Raw genomic sequence first — 21,199 nt, forward strand, 5'->3', positions numbered from 1 at the left:
GGAAACGTAGGCCAGGGCTTGAGGTGGGCACAGGAAGGCCCAGGGAACAGAGCTGAGTGGATGGTGTTCCATTCCAGTGGCGGAAGACAGAAATGAGGTTCTCTTTAATTGGTCTCATCTCTCTATGTCCTTAGTCCTGGGATACAAGGAAGCAGAAATGGGCTCTGCTTTCAGGGGCTTCTCTCCTAGAATAGTGTGGGAAGGAGTAAGGAAACTTGAAGGTGAAGATAGTTCCTTTCTTTCATCTGCTCTTCTGCTAATATTTTAAGTCACTGGTTTCTAATCTTTTCGAGGTTATGACTAATCCCTTTTTAAGGTAAAAAAAAAATCACTGACTGATGGTAATTGAATTTTTAGTATTTACAGATTTGGAAAATACATGATGTCAGAATATATAGTAAAGTTAGTAATAGTTATTTTACATGAATTATCTTTTCATCGCAAAAGACTTGGAAAGTAGTAGTACATATGCAAGAGATTGGAGCACATTTAATGAGCCAATACACTTGGAACAATGGCTGGAAAATATTAAGCTCTTATATTAAATGTCAGCACTATTTTGTTATCACTGTTGGTCCTATTATTACTTTTTGGATTTTAGATCTATGCTGTCCAATATAGTAGCCATTAGCCACGTGTGGCTATTTAAATTTAAATTAATCAAATCTAATTAAAATTTAAGTAAATTTTCATTTAAATTTAATTACATTTAGAGTTAAAAATTCAATTCCTTTGTCACTCAGGAGCTATACGTGGCTGGCGGCTGCCACGTTGGACAGCACAGATATATATTGGATAGCACTGCCATAGCGATTCCAGCCTACAGATTGGGGATTATGATTTTAAGTCCTTCTCCCTGCAGGATACTGAGTTGTCCTTCTCATTTCAAAATTCAGGAAAATCTTGAGGCCTACTGATAATCTCAAACTGGTTTCTCCTTGCCCCAAAGACGTCTCCTGGGGTACTTCCCCAGCTGGAATTTGAACTAACGTTAATGTAGTCTTTATCTGCAGACACACTCTCTGAGGCAAATAGGCAGTCTGAGTTGTTCCTGGGGCACTGGGGATAGGTTTTTGCTGGGCTATAATCACTGGGGCTTAACCTCTCTTGTGACAGACGGACTGAAGACATTTACAGATTGTTTGGGACTGGTTTATGGGTGTATTGGGTGGCCAATAGAACAGAGATTATAACTGGCTTCTATGGTGATCAAATCTGTGACGCAGATTGGCTTCATTTGCATGGGGCTTCTAACCAGCTGAGGTAATCCACCCAGATGTTCACTTTAATATCAGCCTTTAAAAAAGCTTGATAAGAAAGGTGAATCTGTCTCATTCTAAAGCACAGCACGCCTGAGTACGTAATATAAAAGTGGCTCCTTTTTATTGTCTACAACATTGTTTCCTTTACTCCTGCCAACAAAATTTGAGAGAGAAATTGGAGAAAAATGATACAGAGAGATTAGGGGGAGAGAGAGATCAGGTACAAACAGACATATACAAACAGCAGTATGAATTAGGGGGTGAGGCAGGAATTTCAGTTCATTTTAATATTTTATAGTATTTACATCATATTCAAAGTACCAAAGAGAATGGGTCAGTTAGATGTGGGAGACCCAAGCGGAGAAGGTTGGGACTGAGGGGGAAAGGGCTGCCCTAGGAGAGGCTTACAGATAGCCTAGTGGGGGCACCAGGGACAGAAGGAGGCCCTCCACTCCTCCATGGCCTGACTGTTCTTGGTCTGGTGTGAGGCAGTGTGGGCGGGATCCCAGCCAGAGTGTGTTTCCTTTGGCTGCTAGCCCCACTGAAGCCACAAAACAAAGCTGCCTGGGTCAGTAGCCCCAGTTCCTGCCTCCACTGGTGCAAGAACAGCTCGTCCTCACTGTGCTCCAGCTTAATTCAAGAGGGAACCCCAGGGGGCCACTGCAGCCTCTCAGAGGCCTTTCTCCCCTACTGCCTGCCAGGGTGTCGGGTGCCCACTGGCCTCAGGTCTGGACCCTGTGGTGCCATCATCACATTTTCCAGTGACAGATACACAGGAGCACACACTCGTTGAACACCTGCTCTGTGCCAGGCATCTGGCCCATATGCGTCAGCAGGGGTCGTGCATGATTATTGACCTCTCAGAACTCAGAGCCCAGGTCACCATTGACCCACCCCGGAGCCGCTGTTCTGTGCTTTGTTCTTTGCCGCAAGCAGGGGCTCATGAGGTAGGAGCGCCATGACTCGGCCATTTCCTTAGTTTCTGGGCTTCCATCTTCTCTCCTCTCCGTTGGAGACATGGTCTTCATGTTTGCAGATTATCACACCCCCGCCTCGAACATCAAGGAGTGCATCCTTGTCCTCAAGGGACTCTTCCACCTGCCACCTCCGTGAACACAGATTGATCAGGCACCCCTGTGAGCCAGCTTCTGTGCTGTGTGCCGCAGTGTTGTGGGGTAGAGAGGCATGAGGAAGGCAATTTTGCCCTTCATTAACTGGCCTAAGGATAATTCACAACACGAGGCAGAACCTGCCAGATCCTGGAAGTGAGGTGTCCCCGGGGTCACCAGAGGGACTCACTGTGGACAGGGGAGGCCTGGGCAGCTTCATGGAAGAGGTGGGATGTCAAAGAAGGGCTGGCTCATGAAGGAGGGGAGTGATGCATCAGCCCAGGTCAAGCTGTATAGGGGGAGTGATTGCATTCCCTCTGACCTAAAATCCCTGCTCCTCCTTTTTTCTCCCCCTCCCCACCCCTTCCTTGCTGCCTTCTTCCCTACCCACCTCCTCCTACACTTTCTCTTCATATCTCACTACTCTCCTCTGACTTTCCTATAAACCCAGGCTCAGCCACCCCTTTTGCTGGAGGGGTGCCAGTCCTGTGACATTACCACACTGTGGCTTCCTTTTAAGGGCTGACCCTGCCAGGGTTTAGGATAAGCCTGCTGGCTCTAGACTGCCACTTCCACTCCCAACCTCTCTCCCTGGCTGGCCCAGCAGTCCGTCTTCTCAAAGATCACTTTGTTGAGCTTCACAAAGGAAACACTATGGGACAAGGGTTTCTGAGGAGGCTGAAACCTCTGAGTGCTGATAGGCCTCTGGGCTGTCGGCCTTTCCCTGTCCAGGAGCCATGGCCAAAAACTGGGTGTGATGGACACTGTAGGGCCCCACTGCTGGCTGGCACACCTACCCCCCAGCTGCTGTTAGGGCTGCTGATAACAGCTCACAGCTGCCCCTTCTCTGGAGCATTATCTTCAGCTGACAGACACTGTCTTGTCCTCAGACCTTGACCAATGACTGATGGACAAGGGCTTACACAAGGCCAATCCCTTTGCCTCAAGGTGGGGCTAGCTCTGTGGTGCCATTTGGTTTGTTTGGGAGCCCACCGTGGGATCAGGCTGAAAGGAGTCTCTGGCTGAGACCGCATTCCTGCCAGCCTTTGACTCCTTCCCTGTCCTGCCTCCCTCCCTCCCTTCCACTTCCCCAGTAGGTCGCTTGAACAAGAATCCTCACCACAAGCTGTACTTCGAGGGAACCCATCCTCAAAATGCAATCTTTTCCTTTCTCCACCCTTCTGCCAGCCCAGTGTCTCTGCTCTCCAGATATACTCGGCAGCTGGAGCAGATGAAGTTATGTTTCCCATCCTTCCTGGGAAGCAGACGTTTTTTACTAAGTCAGTGAAGGTGTATCTGAGTCTTGAATGCCAATGTGGTTACTGAGAGGATGGTGCTGGGGTCACTGGCAGAGGGACCTGTAGTAGCCAAGAGCCTCTAGTCAGACCCACTGGGGTCACTGGGAGCAGTAGGTGCCAGCTAGTTGCTGTTTGTCCTTGGCCTACTCTCTCCTCCACCATCTTGGGGCCCATCTGTTCACATAGTAGCATGATTTTCAGACCAGTTCAGGTTAATTCCTTCTTGATCCCTGCCTTTCCTCTGATTAACAATCAGATTTTTATTATTCATCCACTTCTTCCTGATTCAGAGTCCTGGAGAATGAGTCACCTTTCTGCAGGGTGTAGGAGCCAATTTTTAAAGCCTTGTTAAATGCTTATTAGGGGGATATAGCATTTAGAGTGAATGCCTGCATTTAAGCAGTCTAACCCCCACCCCAGTCTCTTCTCCCATTCCTACACTCGTATAGTAAAGTGAATAGGTCTTTCCTCTGAGGGCTGATGGCTCTTTGCGATACTATGATAATGTAACACAAGGTACAGGTTGGTGAATGTGTGTGGTTTTCGAGGAATTTAACTAGGTTGTAAGCTCCATGATAGTAGGGACCTTGCCTGTCTTGCTCACTGCTGTGGTTTGAGCTCAATAAATATTTGTTGAATCAGTGGATAAAAAACCAAACATTAATTGCATGCATACTCTGTATCAGATGTTATGCTAATCACTATTGATGGAAAAGTTAATATGATATGTGCTCCCCCATCAAGGAGCTCACAATCTAGAAAGAGAAACAGATAGGCAAGCAAATGGGTTGAACAGAAGGGTTGAAATAGAGGTCTGTCTATATAAGTGCTGGAAAAGCATGTGGGCAGACAGGGGATTTTGCCTGGGGAGGTCAGAAAAAGTTACAGAGAGAAAGGAACATTTCAGTTGAGCCTTAAAGGGTGAGTAGGAGTTGGGTAGTGGTCACAGGATGAAAGGGCATCTAGGCAGAGGGAACAGCATGAATAGAAGCATGGGGATATAAGCACAGCGTAGAAGATGGAGAACAGTGTGGTGTGGTGGCTAATGTGTGGCAATGTGAGGGGGGTAATGAGAAGTAAAGCTGGAAGGCAGGTTGACCTGCTGTCATGGGGTGGGGGTGCCTACCAGCTGGTCTGCCCTCTTGGGCTGTGTGCTTTCAGGCCATGGCCAGTGCAGCTGTGGGGACTGCCTGTGTGACTCCGACTGGACTGGCTACTACTGCAACTGTACCACGCGCACCGATACCTGCATGTCCAGCAACGGGCTGCTGTGCAGCGGCCGGGGCAAGTGTGAATGTGGCAGCTGCGTCTGCATCCAGCCGGGCTCCTACGGGGACACCTGTGAGAAGTGTCCCACCTGCCCTGATGCCTGCACCTTTAAGAAGTGAGTGGACAGAGAAGTGAGTTGGAGAGAGTTAGGTGTCTGGGAGCGGGGAGAGGGTCGCTCAAACTAGAATCCTCAGCTCTCAAGGTTCTGTCTCTTACTCACCAAAGCTTTAGGAAGAGTCTGCTCTAGCCAAATGGCTAGCTTTCCTCTTTCCACTGAAAACTCTGGGGAAAGTTGGAGGTAGAGCCAACCGTGAAGGGGCGAAAGTAGTACCAGCTGGACTCCAGTTGGAGAGACCCCTCTTCCAGGGTGGCATCCTGAATCCCTGAGTCGGGAGAAAGGCTAAACCAGGTAACTCTGGGGGAATGTTCCAGTGCTGATGTTCTGATTCTGTGGGAGATGTGGGGCTGGAGTTATGAAGGACACTGTGTGAAACAGGAGAGGTTCACTTATTGGGGTCAGAGGAGGTCCCTGTCAGCCCAAGTCCATGGCACTGCCATTTCTCTTACCATTTTAAGCTGGGCTGGATTCACGGCACGCAAGCTGTGCGTTTGTAGAGGTCCCTGTGCTTAGAAGGGCCCCACACTTGGTTTAATGCTCTGTTATCACTGTCTTGAAACGATTAGTAGTTTTTGAACAAGGGGCCTGGCATTTTCGTTTTGTACTGGGCCCCCAAATTACATGACCTGTTCTGGCTTTAAGGCTCCCAGAAGTGGTATAGGGTTCACCCTCCTGCCACAGTCTTGGGTGAGACATGAAGAAGTTTAATGAAGTTACCTGGGGGCCTCTGCCTGCTGGGCCCTACCTCTGGATGAGGAGGGCACTCCCACCCCTGGACTCCAGACTTGACTGTCTGGGCCCCAGGATTGTCTTTCAGATGCTGTTGTTTGTGTGTTTGTTTTCTGAGGTGGAGCATTCTGGGTCTATGGAGGTCAGAGCCAGACTGAAACATGCTGAGATTTGCTCCTGCCTTGCCTTAATCCCCATGTTCTCTCTCCTTTAGGGAGTGTGTGGAGTGTAAGAAGTTTGAGCGGGGAGCCCTCTACGAGGAGAATACCTGCACCCGTTACTGTCGTGATGAGATCGAGTCTGTGAAGGAGCTTAGTAAGTACAGTTTATGTCTTAGAGCTGCACACACCCGGGTCCCAGGTTGTTCTGATTTAATCCCAGAACCTACCCATCTCTCATCTGTAAAATGGGAGAGTAATTGCTACCTCAAAGGCATTTTGTACAGGCCTGATGCACAGAAGGCACTTAATAAAAGTCCCCTTCTGCTTCCCACAGCCCACAGACTCAGCATGATCCCGCAAATAACTCTTCAAGTATGTATAAATTGGGCAACCCTAACTCTACCTCCTCAAGGAAAGGAAGATAATATAACCCATTTTACAGATGAAGACACTGAGGCACAGAGTGGGGAAGTAGTTGCCCATGACAGTCTTAGCTTAGTAGGCTAGTAAGCATTTACTAAGTTTACTTAACTAAGAGTATTCAGCAATGCCCAGACATACAGCTTTGCTTGTTTGGAGGGAAACTTTCACCCTTACGGATTTGTAGCCAAAATCTTATCCTGAAGCCCTTTTGGCTCTCTGAAGCCCCTTCTGGAATAAGACAGAAATACAGTGGGGAGCAAAACTCTTGCCTGCAAGTATTCTGGTTTGTACTTCATCTTGACTTAAAAGGAGATGACCTTTGCTGCCATCAGCACATCTGATGCAGTTATCTGAGCCAGCTCTGCATTGGGTGGTGTCAGGGAGATGGCAATCTCTCCTGAGATAGCCATCTCCCATGAAAGGAACAAACACCTCTTCAGTGAGAGCCATAGTAAGACACAGCCAGTTAGTCAGCTTCTGGGTGGGGGTGTTATGGAAAAGAGTCAGATCTCTGAACTCTTTGGCTAATATCACAAGTGGGGCTAGCAATTTGGGGATTGAGTTTGAAGAGACAACTTTTGCTCTGGAGGACACTGGGCTTGCTGTGATTAGCTCAGTGGGGAGAGGCTGCTGAGGTGTGAGATATTTTTATCATCTAGACCAGATGAGTATTACAAGTTAGTTTATAAGTATTTCTCCTCCCACCCCCACACTATGGTAATCATAAAAACAACTGCTTATTTGTATGAAATTTTATAACTTACAAAAGTTATAAAAGTATCTTTTTATGCACATTATCTTATTCTTCTCCCAACAACCCAGTGAAGTGAACTATAGTACTATTGTTATCTTCATTTTGACGCTGAAGAAATTGAATCTCAGGGAAGTTAAGTAACTTATCCAAGCAAATTAATGGTGAGTTAAGATTAGAACTAAATCCTGAAATCCTTACTCTTTCCACTGTATTACAATACTGCTGGCTTACTGAAGGCTTTTTGAGTTCAAGTCTGTACGATGTGCCTTGAGACTGATGTTCTAGTCCTGCTCCATCGCTTATGTGCTGTGTGACCTTGGAACATTTGCTTAATCTCATTATATGTCAGTTTTACCCATCTGGTTTCATCAGTGTAGGGCATAATGCAGCTGATAGAGGGTAAACCATAGTTCCCCTGTCAGAATAAAAGGTTTTAGAATTAGAAGGGATGAAACCCATAAAATGCAACGGGAATCCGAGAAGAGAGGATGGCTCTGGAGAGGAACTCTGGATCAGAAGCAGAAATGGAAGAAATATAAGGGCTGAGTAAACAAACTACTGAGAATCATTGAGCAAGCAGAGAAAGAAAAGTGGGAAGGAGACACCCAGTGTGTGTTAGGTACTGTTTACTTTATGCTGTTTAATTCTCTACTGACCTTGTGAGGTGTGTGTATCATCTTCCTTTTGTAGATGAAGAAAGAGAAATGGCCTGTGAAGGACAAAATACATCAGTGAGGGTAATCTGGAGGCAATTGCCAGGCATGACAGCCATCTCAAATCCAGGCATCTTGCCTAATGTCAGGCATAGGGTTTCCTGTCTTATACTTTCCCAGAAGTCTCGTGATTGGGGTTTGGGGGTGGCCCCATCTTCCAGCATTTGACTCATTATTTATTCTCCCATCTTTCCCTCTTCCTTAGTGGATACTGGCAAGGATGCAGTGAATTGTACCTACAAGAATGAGGATGACTGTGTTGTCAGATTCCAGTATTATGAAGACGCCAGTGGAAAGTCCATCCTGTATGTGGTAGAAGAGCCAGGTGAGTGAACCCTGAGGACCCCTGGCTCTACCCCAGGGAGAAGGAGAACTGTGTTAGGCAGTGATTTCCACCCATCACTCCTCTTAAACAGAACAGCCAGGTTAAGCCTGGCCTTACAAGTGATAATTTAGGGCCTGTCTTCTGCGTGTGGGGGATATATTTATACAAATATGAGCAAGAAAGTGATTTGCTAATTGAGGAGACAGAAAAAATAAGGTGGGTAAGGAAAGGAAGAAGGTAGATATGGATCCCATCAAGCAATAAAATATATCATGGCGTTTTTTGAAGTGATAAAGTTAAGAAGTAAGGAATTTAAATTCTAGCATTTTTCAGCACAAGGCATCTGCTCTACTAAAAGTTAAATGGTTGCCAAGAGCAACCAACTGGCTGCTCCAGAGGAAGGCCTGATGGCTGGAGGTGTTGACCTTACCAGGTTCACTACCTTCAACACTAAAAATGTAGAAAAAGGTAGTGCTTGCTCTCAAGAGGAAGAGCTCATCCCATCACACACAGACCAGCCACAGGTTTGTCACCACCCATTAAAGTAGACTTGCTTGCCTCTGCTTACCACCTTCCTCTCCTTCCTTTCCCTTAAACAACAGATTGATATGAATCATTAGAAAATATTTTGGAGTACTTATTATATATCGGGCACTGTGCTAGCTGCTGAGAATATAACAGTAAATAATGCAGACGTGGCACTCACAACCCATGGGAGAGACAGGCATGTAAATCAGTAATGACGCTGAGAGGGTTAAGGGCTATGGTATGGCTGGGGGTGGATGAGAACTTAGGGGAGTTAAGGGGCAATCTCTAAAGGCAGAGGCTAAAATCAGTTAATCGCTTGACATTCTTTATAGCTGGAGGGATTTCTTCAAATCCTCCTTGAGACCAGCGGCCAGCAAACTTTCTGTAAAGGGCCAGATGTTAAATATTTTAGGCTTTGTGGGCCCTGTGGTCTCTGCCGTGACTACTCAACTCTGCCATTGTAGCAGGAAAGAAGGCATAGACTATATGTAAATGCAGGGGCTGGCTGTATTTACAAAAACAGGTGTCAAGGTGCATTTGGCTTACAGGCCATAGTTTGCTGGCTCCTGCTTTAGGGCAGCGGTTCTCAAACTTTTGTATGTTCCTTTGTTAAAAAATCCAGAGTCCTGAGCCCTGTCCTACTTCCACAAACCTATGTCTCTGTGTTCTTTATTAGTGCTCCTGGTAATTGTGACACACCCCAGTATTTGATGCCTCTGCCTTAGACACATCACTTTTCCCATGAGCCTTCTCAGGCCTCCTCCAGCCTCCATTCTGCTGACTAGGTTTGGTGCTCCTGCTTGACTCTCACAGCAGCTGTGCTTCCCTAGCTTCCCTGAAGCTATTAAATTGCTTCTTTAATCACCTGTCTCCCTCAATAGTTCATAAGTTCCATGAACACAGGAACAGTTTCTGTCTTATCTATTGTTATATCTGCATACTTGGCTCAGTCATCTGCAAAGAAGACAATAAATGGGTTTTGAATAAATTAAGATGACTGATTATTCCTAGGAGATAAGCAGGCTTATATACGTCTTGACATCTGTTGCGAGAATTTTGATGCTTGAGAAGGAGGGGGATGAAAGTGGGAAAAGGGCTGCCACATCTATGTCACCAGGGTGTTGCTATCTCCATGGGTAGAGGAGAGCATGGTGCCCCCATCTGTGATGTTCATCAGTCTTCCCCAGAGCTCTTGCCTTTTATAAGGGAGAAGGAAGGTAAAGAAAGGGCATCAGCTTAGTTTTATTTAATGACTCAAGGGGGAGCTGATGTGGGGAAGGGGAGAGGGAAGAGCCTTGGTATGTATCTGTGTGGGAGCAGATGTGGATTATTTGGCCATGACTTCCTCACACTTTCCCATCTGCCCATGTTAACATATTTTATGGATTTTTCCACAACCACCCTATCTGTACCTTTGTCCCTTCTCATTTCAGAAGGTTGGTATGTTATTGCTCTTGGATTTAACATTACTTCATCTCTGTTACAACAATCCTCTGGTTCCTGCTGTATCGCCAAAATCATTTGGCTCGGTATTCTGAGACTGGAATCTACTGCCTGGAGTTGTGGGGAACAAAGATGATGATAACCTCAGTGGTACAAATAACCCCCTGGGGGTAACTTTTCTGGCTTACTACCAGTAGACCCCTTCTTCCACATTAGGAGATGGGACCCCAGACCCACATTTCCTCTCTCGTTCCTTAGAATGCCAAGTTCTGCTTCTCTCACTCCCCACTCCCAACCATTTTCAGGGGCTCTGGCTTTGAGTAGGGACTCTGGAGTCCCTGAGTGTAGGAGGACATTATTCTCATTCTCTTCTCAAATTCATGCTCTTGCAGATGCTCTCTTTGAAGGGCAGTAAACAGAGCACTGCCACAGGGCTTGCCATTGGCCAAGTGATATTCAGCCCACATGGAATGGGCTCCCCTGAGCTGGGCCATCATTACTCTCAGATAGGGTTGCCTGATAAAATATAATATGTCCCATACAATATTTGGTACATACTTATGCGAGAAAGTTGTTATTTATCTGAAATTCAAATTTAACTAGACTTCCTGTACATTTGTTTGTCAAATCTGCTAAACCTACCCAGTCTGTCCTGACCTGGGGTCATCCACCCTGGGTCCTCATCGCTGTGGCTGGGAGGGCTCTCCAGAGACCACCTGACCTTGTCTTCTGCTTCTAGGAAGTTTGCCATCCACTCCTTTCAGGACAGATGGTTAACTGATTTTTTCCCCCTCAAGACCTCCTGGCATTCTACCTGTCCTGCCCATACTGATATGCAGAATTGAAGAGATTTCACTTTGAGATTTGAGGGTTGGCCCTACCTCAATCTTCCAGAGAACTCATAATTGCTTTTTCCAGAAGCACTGGGGCCCTTCACTCCTAGAACTTGGACACTGGAACCTCACAGCCTCTCTCCAGGCGCTCCTTTAATTATAGACAGGTTATAATTTGGTGGCTTGGGAAATAGCCAGCTTGGGTTTGTGGTGGTAGTTGTTTTGGGGTAGTATGTGGTGAGCATAGGGTGTGTGTTTAGAGAAGAAGGTGAGAGACAGTGTGGAAAGTGGGTGTGACCTCCTCTCCACACCCATCAATACACATATACACACACCTAATTACATAACACCTGAGAAGTTACTTGAGCGAGGTCACCCATCAGACACCCATGGTTTATGGGAAGCAGAGCTCTGTAGAGCATTCTCAGCCTGGCCCTCAGAGGGTGACACACCTCTGTCTGTGTCTGTTGTTGACTGGGGTTGAACAGGAAGTCGGCTCTCAATAGGTTTAGAATTTTAGATGACTAAATATTTTGGGAAGGAACCCAAAATGTTGTCTTGGTTGGCGGGCTGCTTGGTCTCTAAGTATGCTGAAAAGGTCATTAGGTTACCAGCCCTCAGGGATGTAAGTATCTGAACCAGGGTAACAAACTCAAACGCCTACAGGAGCTAGGTAAATAAATTAGTGAAAACAGCTGGATATAACAACTCCAGCAATAATGGCAGTTGGTATTTATTGAGCACTGGCTCTATGCCAGGTACCGTCTGAGTTCTTTAAATATATTTAACTTAATTATTCCTCACAACAAGTTTTTGAAGTCAGTGCTGTTACTTTCTCCACTTTAAAGATGGAGAGACAGGAAACAGACACCCAGAAAGGTTAAATAGTTTATCAGAGGTCACATAGCAAAGTAAGTGGCAAAGCAGTGTTCAAACCCAGGTAATCTGGCTCCAGAGCCCACAGTAGCACAGACTCAGTAACAAGTCACACTTTCCTGCCATTTAGTGGAGGAAAGAGAGAGTGGTGAGGACTCTGGCAAATTAGAAAACAAATCCCATCTAACAGGGGTAGCTGCTCCTCATATCTAGCCTGTTGTTTCTAGATCTTTTGATTTTTTTTTTTAAAGAGAAGAAGAATCTGAAATTTTAGGGGAAGAATCTCGTAATTTTTCAGTGTTGCCAACAAAATCAAATTTTTTTGTGTGAGGAAGATTGGCCCTGAGCAAACATCTGTTGCCAATCTTCCTTCCTCTTTTTGCTTGAGGAAGATTGTCTCTGAGCTAACATCTGTGCTGGTCTTCCTCTATTCTGTATGTGGGATGCCACCACAGCATGGCTTGAGGAGCAGAGCTAGGTCCATGCCTGGGATCTGAACCTGCGAACCCTGGGCTGCTGAAGCGGAGAGCACAAACATAACAACTATGCTACCGGGCTGGCCCCCTAAATTGTTAATAAACACTTGTGTGAACCCATGCCGGTAGGCTAGATTCTGCCTGTGGGTGACCAGCTCACAACCTTTGATTTTAACGACTCAAGACAGATCAATAATTTGTCCTAAAGATTAGCCCCCTCATTTTAAAAACTAACTGATTTACTTTGTAAGTCCTGTTTCCTTCAGAGAACTTTCTAGAACTTCATTGACTTTGTCAGGAAGATCTTATTTGTAACCAGTTCAAGTGGTTCCTGCTCCATTCACAACCATCCTGCTCTGTGCTCTCTCCTGACAGAGTGTCCCAAGGGCCCTGACATCCTGGTGGTCCTTCTTTCAGTGATGGGAGCCATTCTGCTCATCGGTCTTGCTACTCTGCTCATCTGGAAGCTCCTCATCACCATCCATGACCGGAAGGAATTTGCTAAATTTGAGGAAGAGCGAGCCAGAGCAAAATGGGACACTGTAAGAGGCTGGGCTGGGCTGGGCTGGGCGTTTTCTTAAGTCATAGGTTTGAGAGGCTGAAGTGGAGGCTGCAGATGCTTAGGGTGGCCATGTTCAGCCAGCACCATAGTTTCCCAGATAGCCTCTGTTCTGGAAATTGGGAGATAGTCTGACTGTCCCGTTGTGCTTATGCTTCCTGGAAACTACCTGATCTCTCTCTACCACCCAGTGACCATGGGCCATGTCAGTGAGTACTGACAGAGCACAGATAGGGCCCAGCTCTGCTCTGAACATTGTGAAGACAAGACACACTTGAGAATCCTACATTGAGAATATATAATACATTATACCCTGATGAAGTGCAAGGCATTAAACACAAACAGAAAAAACCCAATAGCTAACATTTACTGAGGTTTTACCATGTATCAGGAACTGTTCTAAATGCTTTTTATGTGTTAACTTCTTTTATCCCTATGACAACCCTTGTGGTAGGCAACTTTATTATTCCCATTTTATAGATAAGGAAACTGAGTACAGAGAAGTTAGGCACTTTGCCTAACTGTGAAAGGGAGTTAGATTACTATAGGAATTACTTTTTTTGTCAGTCTCTTAGAAATAGTGGCAGGATGTCATTCCATCTCATTCTCCTCTTTTTCCTCAAATGATGGTAGCTTCCAAATCAGACTCTACTTTTATGCTCCCTGCAGTTAATCCTGATTGGATCCAATCAAACAAGCATTTATGGAGAACCTTCTATATACTGAATTTTACTCTGTCCTCCTTTGGCTCATCTTCCACATTTTAACTTTTTTCTGGACCTTCCAAATGGCTGTTTGACTCCATGAATGTTCAGGAGTAGGCTGAAAGTTTGTTCCCATTTGATAGAGACCTTAGGACTTTGTACCCAAGGGTCCCAAGAAACTAAGATGGTTCTGTTAGTACAGTATAGAAATCCTGAACCTCTGAGGCATGTGAGAATGTGTTGCGTTTCTGTGTGAGAATGTGTTGGTACTAAGGACTACCAGACCTTCTGAGATTTGTCACTTTTTGTTAGAAAATAATTTGAGAAACCTAGTCAGGGTCTTACTTTTTCCTAATAACATGATAGTTTGTGGGTAGTGCTTGAAGAGATGAGTTGGAAACAAATTAAGAATTGTTTGAACAAAAGCTGTCCTCTAAGTTCCAACAATCACCTGCTACATTTCTCTTCCCTGCCCACATCCCCAAGCATGGTCACAACAAAGGAAAAAGGGGAGAAGTGCAAAAGAGAGAGTGTGGGGAGAGGGAGGGAATAGGAGATGTTGCCTAAAAGATATCCTGAAATGCTTTGGCATCACTAAAAAGTGATGGGTTAAATTTAACCCCTTAGAAATAGTGGCAGGATGGCATTCCACCTTATGTCTCTTCTTATTTCCTGTCCATTCCCATCTTAAGAGTAAATCTGTGAGTAGAATGAACATTAAGCTGTACATTATTGTTATATTCCAGAGATTGCTGTCTTGGACAAACTTCCCAGATGAAATGTAAGCCTCGAGGGTAGGGAAGAATTGAGGAATTCACTGTAAGACCCTTTTCTGTTCTTTCCACAGGCCAACAACCCACTGTATAAAGAGGCCACATCCACCTTCACCAACATCACCTACCGAGGCACTTAACGACAAGCAGTTGTCCTCAGATCACTATCAGACTGTCCCAGGATTGTGGGTGTCTCTGCTGTCATGTTTACAGGGGACAATATCTGTGGGGTGGGACTGGGGGCTTGGACTGGGGTGGGTTGGAAGAATGTCAGTATGTGGAAGTGTGGGTCTGTGCATGTGTGCGTGTGAGTGTGCTGTGAGAGGAGGAATGTGTAATTTAAAACTTGTGATGTGTCACAGATAAGCGGAGCTCCTCAGCTTTGTCCTCAGAATGCCTCCTTCAGGGATTCTTCCTGCTTAACCTGAGAGTGACCCATGTAGCTGAGCAGGTGTTCTTTTTTACCTCAGTGAGAAGCCAGCTTTTCTTCTCGGGCCGTTCTCCCTGAAGAGAAGGGCAAGGCTGAGGCCTCTCATTCCAGAGAAAGGGACCTTGACTCTACCCTGAGTTTATGGTTCTTGGGCCTGACTCTCAGCAGCTATGGTAGGAACTGCTGGGCTTTGCAGCCTTGTTGTGTCATCTGTACCTCTATCTCCTTTCCCTTCTTTCAGGCTGAAGGAGAAGTCAGGGGAGAGCTGAACCCTCAGAGTTGCCTGTGCCTTTTGCCGTCACCTCAGTCCAGCATGGTTCCCTCATTAGGGGAGTCCTTGCTACCTAATTCTTTTATCTGTTGGGAGTGAGGATGACAAGGTCACCCAGGGATCATGCATGGCCTGGGGGTATGTGCCAGGGTCCCCCAGTTCATAATCATCACCCTCAGATTTGCCTCATTGGCAGCTCCACCCTAGAGGTTCTTTCAGAAATATGTCACTCTTAGACCAGCACCACCTACTTCGACACTCTCACTGCTGTAGATGTCTGTTACGTACTGAGAATTTCTCTTACGACCAAAAGCTTTTCCTCCCAGGGAGAGTGCTATGCTTAGAGCCAGAGGTCTGGCCCCACCCTTCAGGCCTTCTGCCCCTTGTCCAAGGCACCTCCGTACACCCAACCCTGTGCCTTTATGTGCTACATCCATCCACAGGGCTGATTGCATTTCTCTACCTCTTGGGTGTCTTGTGAAGGAATCATTCCCATGGGGCTCTGAGTCTTCTGGGCAGAGGGGCCGGGGTGGAATGATGGGCCAGTTGTATCAGCATGTGTGGCCTATTCTCCTATGGGCTGGGCAACCTCATTTTAACTCAGTCTTTAATCTGAGAGGCCACAAGTAGAATTTTATTTTATTTTTCTCATTGGGGCACCTGAAACCATGGTGAGACTTGCTTAATCTAAAGGAACACGTATAGAAACACACTAGCATTATATTTGTAATTTTATGTGACAGGGAGGAAGGAGAGTATAAATATAAAAAACCACACAGACTTGGGCCGAATACAGACACTCCCACTTGGCATCATTCACAGCAATTCGCTGCCCAGTTGTTGGGTCTGTGAGGGCTCTCTCATCCTGGAAGCCTGTGGAGTGGATGCATGGACATGCTGGACTTTCTTGAGGAGGAGGGAAATGGGCTGTTCTTTTTTTCCCAGCAATAGCAGTTGCTCCAAGGGTGCTTACGTTCGTTCAACATTAACAACCACCCCTACCCCTCAAGGAAAAGGGAAGGACCTATAAGCAGTGGTCTGATGATCAGAAAATCTAAGTCCTGGCCTCAGTGTTGCAGCTAAGGAACCTTTAACCTTAATTAAGGCAAGTCATTTTCTTCTCCCTGGGCCTCACTTTTTTCTCGTCTGAAAAATGATGGGTTTAGACCAGCCACTCTAGAAAGTCTCTTTCAGAATCAACATTCTCAGATGCTGGGACTTACTGTGGCATCAAACATGCAGTCAAGATTCTGTGGAATGTTGATATTGTTTGTTTTTTAAGTTGGGAGATCTGAGAGACCTGACTTTGTCAAGAGCAGATGTCATTCCATATCACCTTTCTCAATGAAGAATCCTTGTTCTTTCCTCTCTTAGAACCCCTTCTCCAACTTCTGTTAGCAGTTACATCTCCTGATGTAGCACTTAAGCTCCACTTAGTTATTATTTCTTTGTTCACTTTGCACACATTAGTGTCCACATATTAGGGAAGAGGAATTCATAAGAAGTCACTGAAATGTGTATTCTGTATCAATGTGTTGACATTGAGAATAAGCCTTGGAGTTAGGAACAGGGCAGATGATTGAACCTTACTGTGGGGGATGGTAATGTAGGAGGGGGAGATGATCATGAATCCAAGAAGTTTAGAACCTTACTGTAACCTTTGGCTACTGAGAAAAGAGTCCATTAGGGTAGTAGTTGGACATTTTCTTTAGATAAGATAGTTTATATGAAGAAACTATGTCAAAGAGGAAGAACATGTATCCAAAGGATAAAAAATCAGTAGGAATCTTGTCTGAGTTTCTGGAATGAGGCTCCTAGGCCTTGAAGACCAGTACTCTTTGTCTATATGTGGAGAGAACCCATAGCTGCATTCTCAAGATAGCAAATAGCAGTCAGTTTTGGCATCATGTAGGGTGAACCCCTACATAGTATTTTCGCATCAGATACAGCCCAAAGAGGTTATTTGTGCCCAGCTCTTTTGGAGATAATTTATGTTCAATCTCAGGGTCTGTGGACAGTGATGGGAAACTTTGAACATTCCTGACAAGTAGTCACATAATGAGTCTGTTCTTTACCTCTTGGGTATTCCAAGACCATCCATGATTTCAAGATACTTGTCTTTGTTAAGTATTCCTGGTTGAAATTACGTAAGTGTCTTCCTGACTTCCTAACCTCCTCCTCTGAGTTGTGCAACAGTGAATTAAATGTGCTTTCCAAAAAGAATTGCTAAGGCTGCCCAGTGCTTCCTGTGTTGTTATTTCTGTTTCCTTTGGGTGAAAAGAATAAGTGTCATTGCCTCACAAATGATTATTTTAGAACAAGCATGTTTCCAAATGTAACAGAATGATGACTACTACGGGAACTGAAGTTAGTTTCAGAACCAAGAGCTCTTCTTTAGACTTTAATAACATTTTCAAAATGAGTAAGTTGTTATTGTTCTAAGAGTTATAGTATTGTGTGTGTGTGTGTGTGTTTTTAATTGGGGATTTTTAGGAGCTTGTGTAAACTCAACAGAACAGACTGTCAGTTTAGCCTAGGTTTTGTCTGCAGAAAGCATAAATAGGTAAAATAAAGGCTTAATGGCAAATTATGTACAGGAGCATTTAAATGCTCAACTTTTTTTTAAGGCAGTGGGTCTCAAAGTTTGGTCTCAGAACTAGCAGCATCAGTATCACCTGGGAACTTGTTAGGAATTAAACTTCAAAAGCCTCACCCACAACAACTGAATCAGAAAATCTGATAGTGGGGCCCAGAGTTCTGCGTTTTAATAAGCCCTCCTGGTGATTCTGCTGCATGTTCAAGTTTGAGAACTACTGATTTAAGGAGTCACATGCCTATCCTTCTGGCCTAGAAAGACTTTTACACTAAGTCAGCTCAGTTGCTAAAAGATTAAGAACATACCTTGGCTGGGGCTGGCCCCATGGCCGAGTGGTTAAGTTTGCGCGCTCCGCTGCAGGCAGCCCAGTGTTTCGTTGGTTCGATTCCTGGGTGCGGACATGGCACTGCTCATCAAACCACGCTGAGGCAGCGTCCCACATGCCACAACTAGAAGGACAAACAACGAACAATATACAACTATGTACCGGGGGGCTTTGGGGAGGAAAAGGAAAAAATAAAATCTTAAAAAAAAAAGGAACATACCTTGGCTGATAGATTAAGAAAATCAAATATCTACCCACACAAAATGAAAATCTACTTTGATCCATTTTCCAAGTTAAGTGATCACAGCCTTCTTGGGTTCATTCACAGCCACAAATTTCCAAGAAAAACCAGAAGTAATAGGTCAGAATCATAGGAGGAAAAATAGCTATCAGGATACTTTGGCAGGCAGCTAAGAAAAACTTTTATGTATACCAAGCTGAAGCAAGAAAATACTCTTGCAGCATTTATTTATGGGAGATGGGATCAAAATCTTAATTATTGACATTATCATCCTATAGGATGCCAGAATAAGACTTTAGAATTTGTAACTTCACTTTTTGCTATTTAAAATTTATTGAGCACCGACAGTGTGGGATTAAAGTACTTTACAGAACACTCATAACATAATCTTTGCCTTTGAGTCTTACATTCCTTACACAATGTACATTTTTTTTAACACAATACAGTGTGTGACATCATAAAAAGATTATGCAGACACAGACTGAGTCCTTTTATGGTGAAATTTTGTGAGATTCACTGTTTTATTTACATCATGGTAACTGATGGCTAAATGTCTGGATGAAAATGGAGGGCTTTATGTGAAAATAAAATGAAAAGCTATGTCAAATCGTATTTGTAATCCTTTAACTCTTGGGCTCTGTAGTCTGAACTCTATGGTAACAGCCATCTAAGGACAGCTGGGATCAATTACAAGCAGTTGTCTTGGAATTACAGTGCACTCATTTTTCACACTGATATAAGGAGACAATAACATATGCTTTGAAAGTAAGCCATTTAATATTTGTTGAAAATAATTTCTATTTGGTTTTGTAATATAATCTATTTCTGGAGATATATATATATATATATTCCTAATTTGTTTTAGTTTGACTAAAGCACACAAGGAGGCAATTTTAAGTGCTTGTGATCAGGGTTAACCATAACGTCAAGTAAAATTTTAAAAATCCACTTAATGTGGCTACCCAAGAACGGTTTGTATGTGAAAGAATTATAGGTCAGGAACAAGATTGCATTCTTTGCAACAGCTAGTGTCAGTGATGTCTCTCCAACTTCTTGGATAGAGGAAACATTTTCATCAATTGTGTATTTTCTGACAATATACCAAAGAGTACACACAGAACCTAAGTATTTAGAAAGCAACATTTAGGAAATTTAAGAGCCTTTAGGCAAAACTTCCTTTGTAAATTATTCTTGATCAGTGTTCCTGAAAAGAACTTTATAAGGAAAAAGTTTCACAATTCATTGTGTTTTACCTAATAAATTAGTTGGGCGTTCTTGTGACTCATACACAACTGGCATGATTCTTTGGAAAGGTCAGAGTGACGAGTGTGTAAATATCATTTTGTGGCCAATGGAAATACTTTGTTAAGAAAAAGGAAAAATGCTGATGGATGATTGCTAGACTTTGCTTTTCCTGACCCTTGTAATCACCCATTGTGACAGAGATTGCTAATTGTGCCCGTATTTGTTTTCCCCTTCTCATATAGTATTAGAACTCCTAATTTTTAGCTAGGCACATGGCTGCCCAGAATAAATGCTATGTTTCCTAGCCTCTCTTGCAGCTAGGTGTGCCATGGCCATCTCATAGACAGTGAGATGTAAATACAAGAGGTGCATACAACTTCCAGTAAGTGCCCCTTAAGGGAGGGAGAAAGCCTTTCTTCTTCCCGCAGGCTAGAAAGTAGAGATAATAGCTAGAATTTAAGCAGACATCATGGATCAAGATGTGACCTAGGGGATTGTATTGGTTATCTATTGCTGTATAACAAATTATCCCACAATTTAGCAGCCTAAAATAACAAACATTATCTTTCAGTTTCTGTGGTCAGGAATTCAGGAATGGCTTAGAGTCTCTCATGAGGTTGTAGTCAAGCTGTTGGCCAGAGCTTCAGTCAATTGAAGGCTCAAAGAGGCTGAAGGATCCTCTTCCAAGGCGGTTCACTCACATGGCTGTTGGCAGGAGGCATCAGTTTCATGCTGGCTGTTGGTGATAGGCTTATTTCCTTATCATTTGCGCATTTCCATAGGACTGCTTAGTGTCCTCATGGCATGTCAGCTGGCTTCTCCCCAAGTGAGTAATCCAACAGAGAGCAAGGAGGAAGCTGCAACATCTTTTATGACTTAGTTTTGTAAGTGTCACATCATCACTTCTGCCATGTTCTATTCATTATATGTAGCTCACTAAATCCTGCCCACATTCAAGGGGAGGGTACTAGGTGCCACTTCTTGAAGGGAGGAACATTGTAGTAGACAGAACCATTGCCTGCACACCCCTACCCCCACACCTCCAAAGATATCTTTGTCCTAATGCCTAGAACCAGCACATATGTTACATACACAGAATATAGGACTTTGCTTCTGTAATTAAGAATCTGGAGATGAGAAAATTATGGAGTACTTGGGTAGGCTTAATGTAATCATAAGGATCTTTATAAGAGGAAGGCAAGAGAGTCAGAGTGAGAGTAGTAAATGTAAGGATGGAAGCAGGTCAGAGTGATAGAGCCATGAGTCAAGGAATGCATACCACCTCTAGAAGCTGGAAAAGGTAAGGAATGGATTTTCCCCTAGAGCCTCCAGAAGGAGTGCAGCCTTTGACTTTAGCCCTCTAAGACCCATTTTGGATTTCTGACCTCCAGAAATGTAAGATAATAAATTGTTTTCTAAGCCACTAAGTTAGTGGTAATTTATTACAACAGCGATAGGAAACTAATACAAGCATCAAAGTATTTGTGGACATATTTTGAAAACACCACAGTCCGCCCTCTGGCCACAAATTATTTATAGTCCTCCCATATGCAAAATACACTCACCCCTCCAAAGGCCCCAAAGTCTTAGTCCATTATAGCCTCAGCTCAGAGTCCTTATTCTCTACATAGGTCCAGGGGAAGATGAGGCTTCTTGGATGTAGTTTTTTCCATCCAGCTCCTTGAGTATAGTACCTCTCAATCTGAAGTCCTGTGAACTAAAGCAAAAAGCTATATGC

At 44.4% G+C, this 21,199-nt stretch overlaps 1 protein-coding gene across 1 annotated transcript in view; it reads left to right on the forward strand.

Annotated features, from left to right (window-relative positions):
- Positions 1-18,072, forward strand: part of ITGB3 (integrin subunit beta 3) — a 49,201-nt gene extending 31,129 nt beyond the window's left edge. The window contains exons 11-15 of the mRNA XM_046677326.1: positions 4,831-5,053; positions 6,000-6,100; positions 8,042-8,161; positions 12,693-12,859; positions 14,428-18,072. Of these exons, the coding sequence (XP_046533282.1) occupies positions 4,831-5,053; positions 6,000-6,100; positions 8,042-8,161; positions 12,693-12,859; positions 14,428-14,493 (677 nt within the window). The 3' untranslated portion in view covers positions 14,494-18,072. The remainder of the gene's footprint in view (positions 1-4,830; positions 5,054-5,999; positions 6,101-8,041; positions 8,162-12,692; positions 12,860-14,427) is intronic.
- Positions 18,073-21,199: the final 3,127 nt, after the last annotated feature.

The sequence above is a fragment of the Equus quagga genome, chromosome 11 (assembly GCF_021613505.1).
Source record: "Equus quagga isolate Etosha38 chromosome 11, UCLA_HA_Equagga_1.0, whole genome shotgun sequence".
NCBI lineage: Eukaryota > Metazoa > Chordata > Mammalia > Perissodactyla > Equidae > Equus > Equus quagga.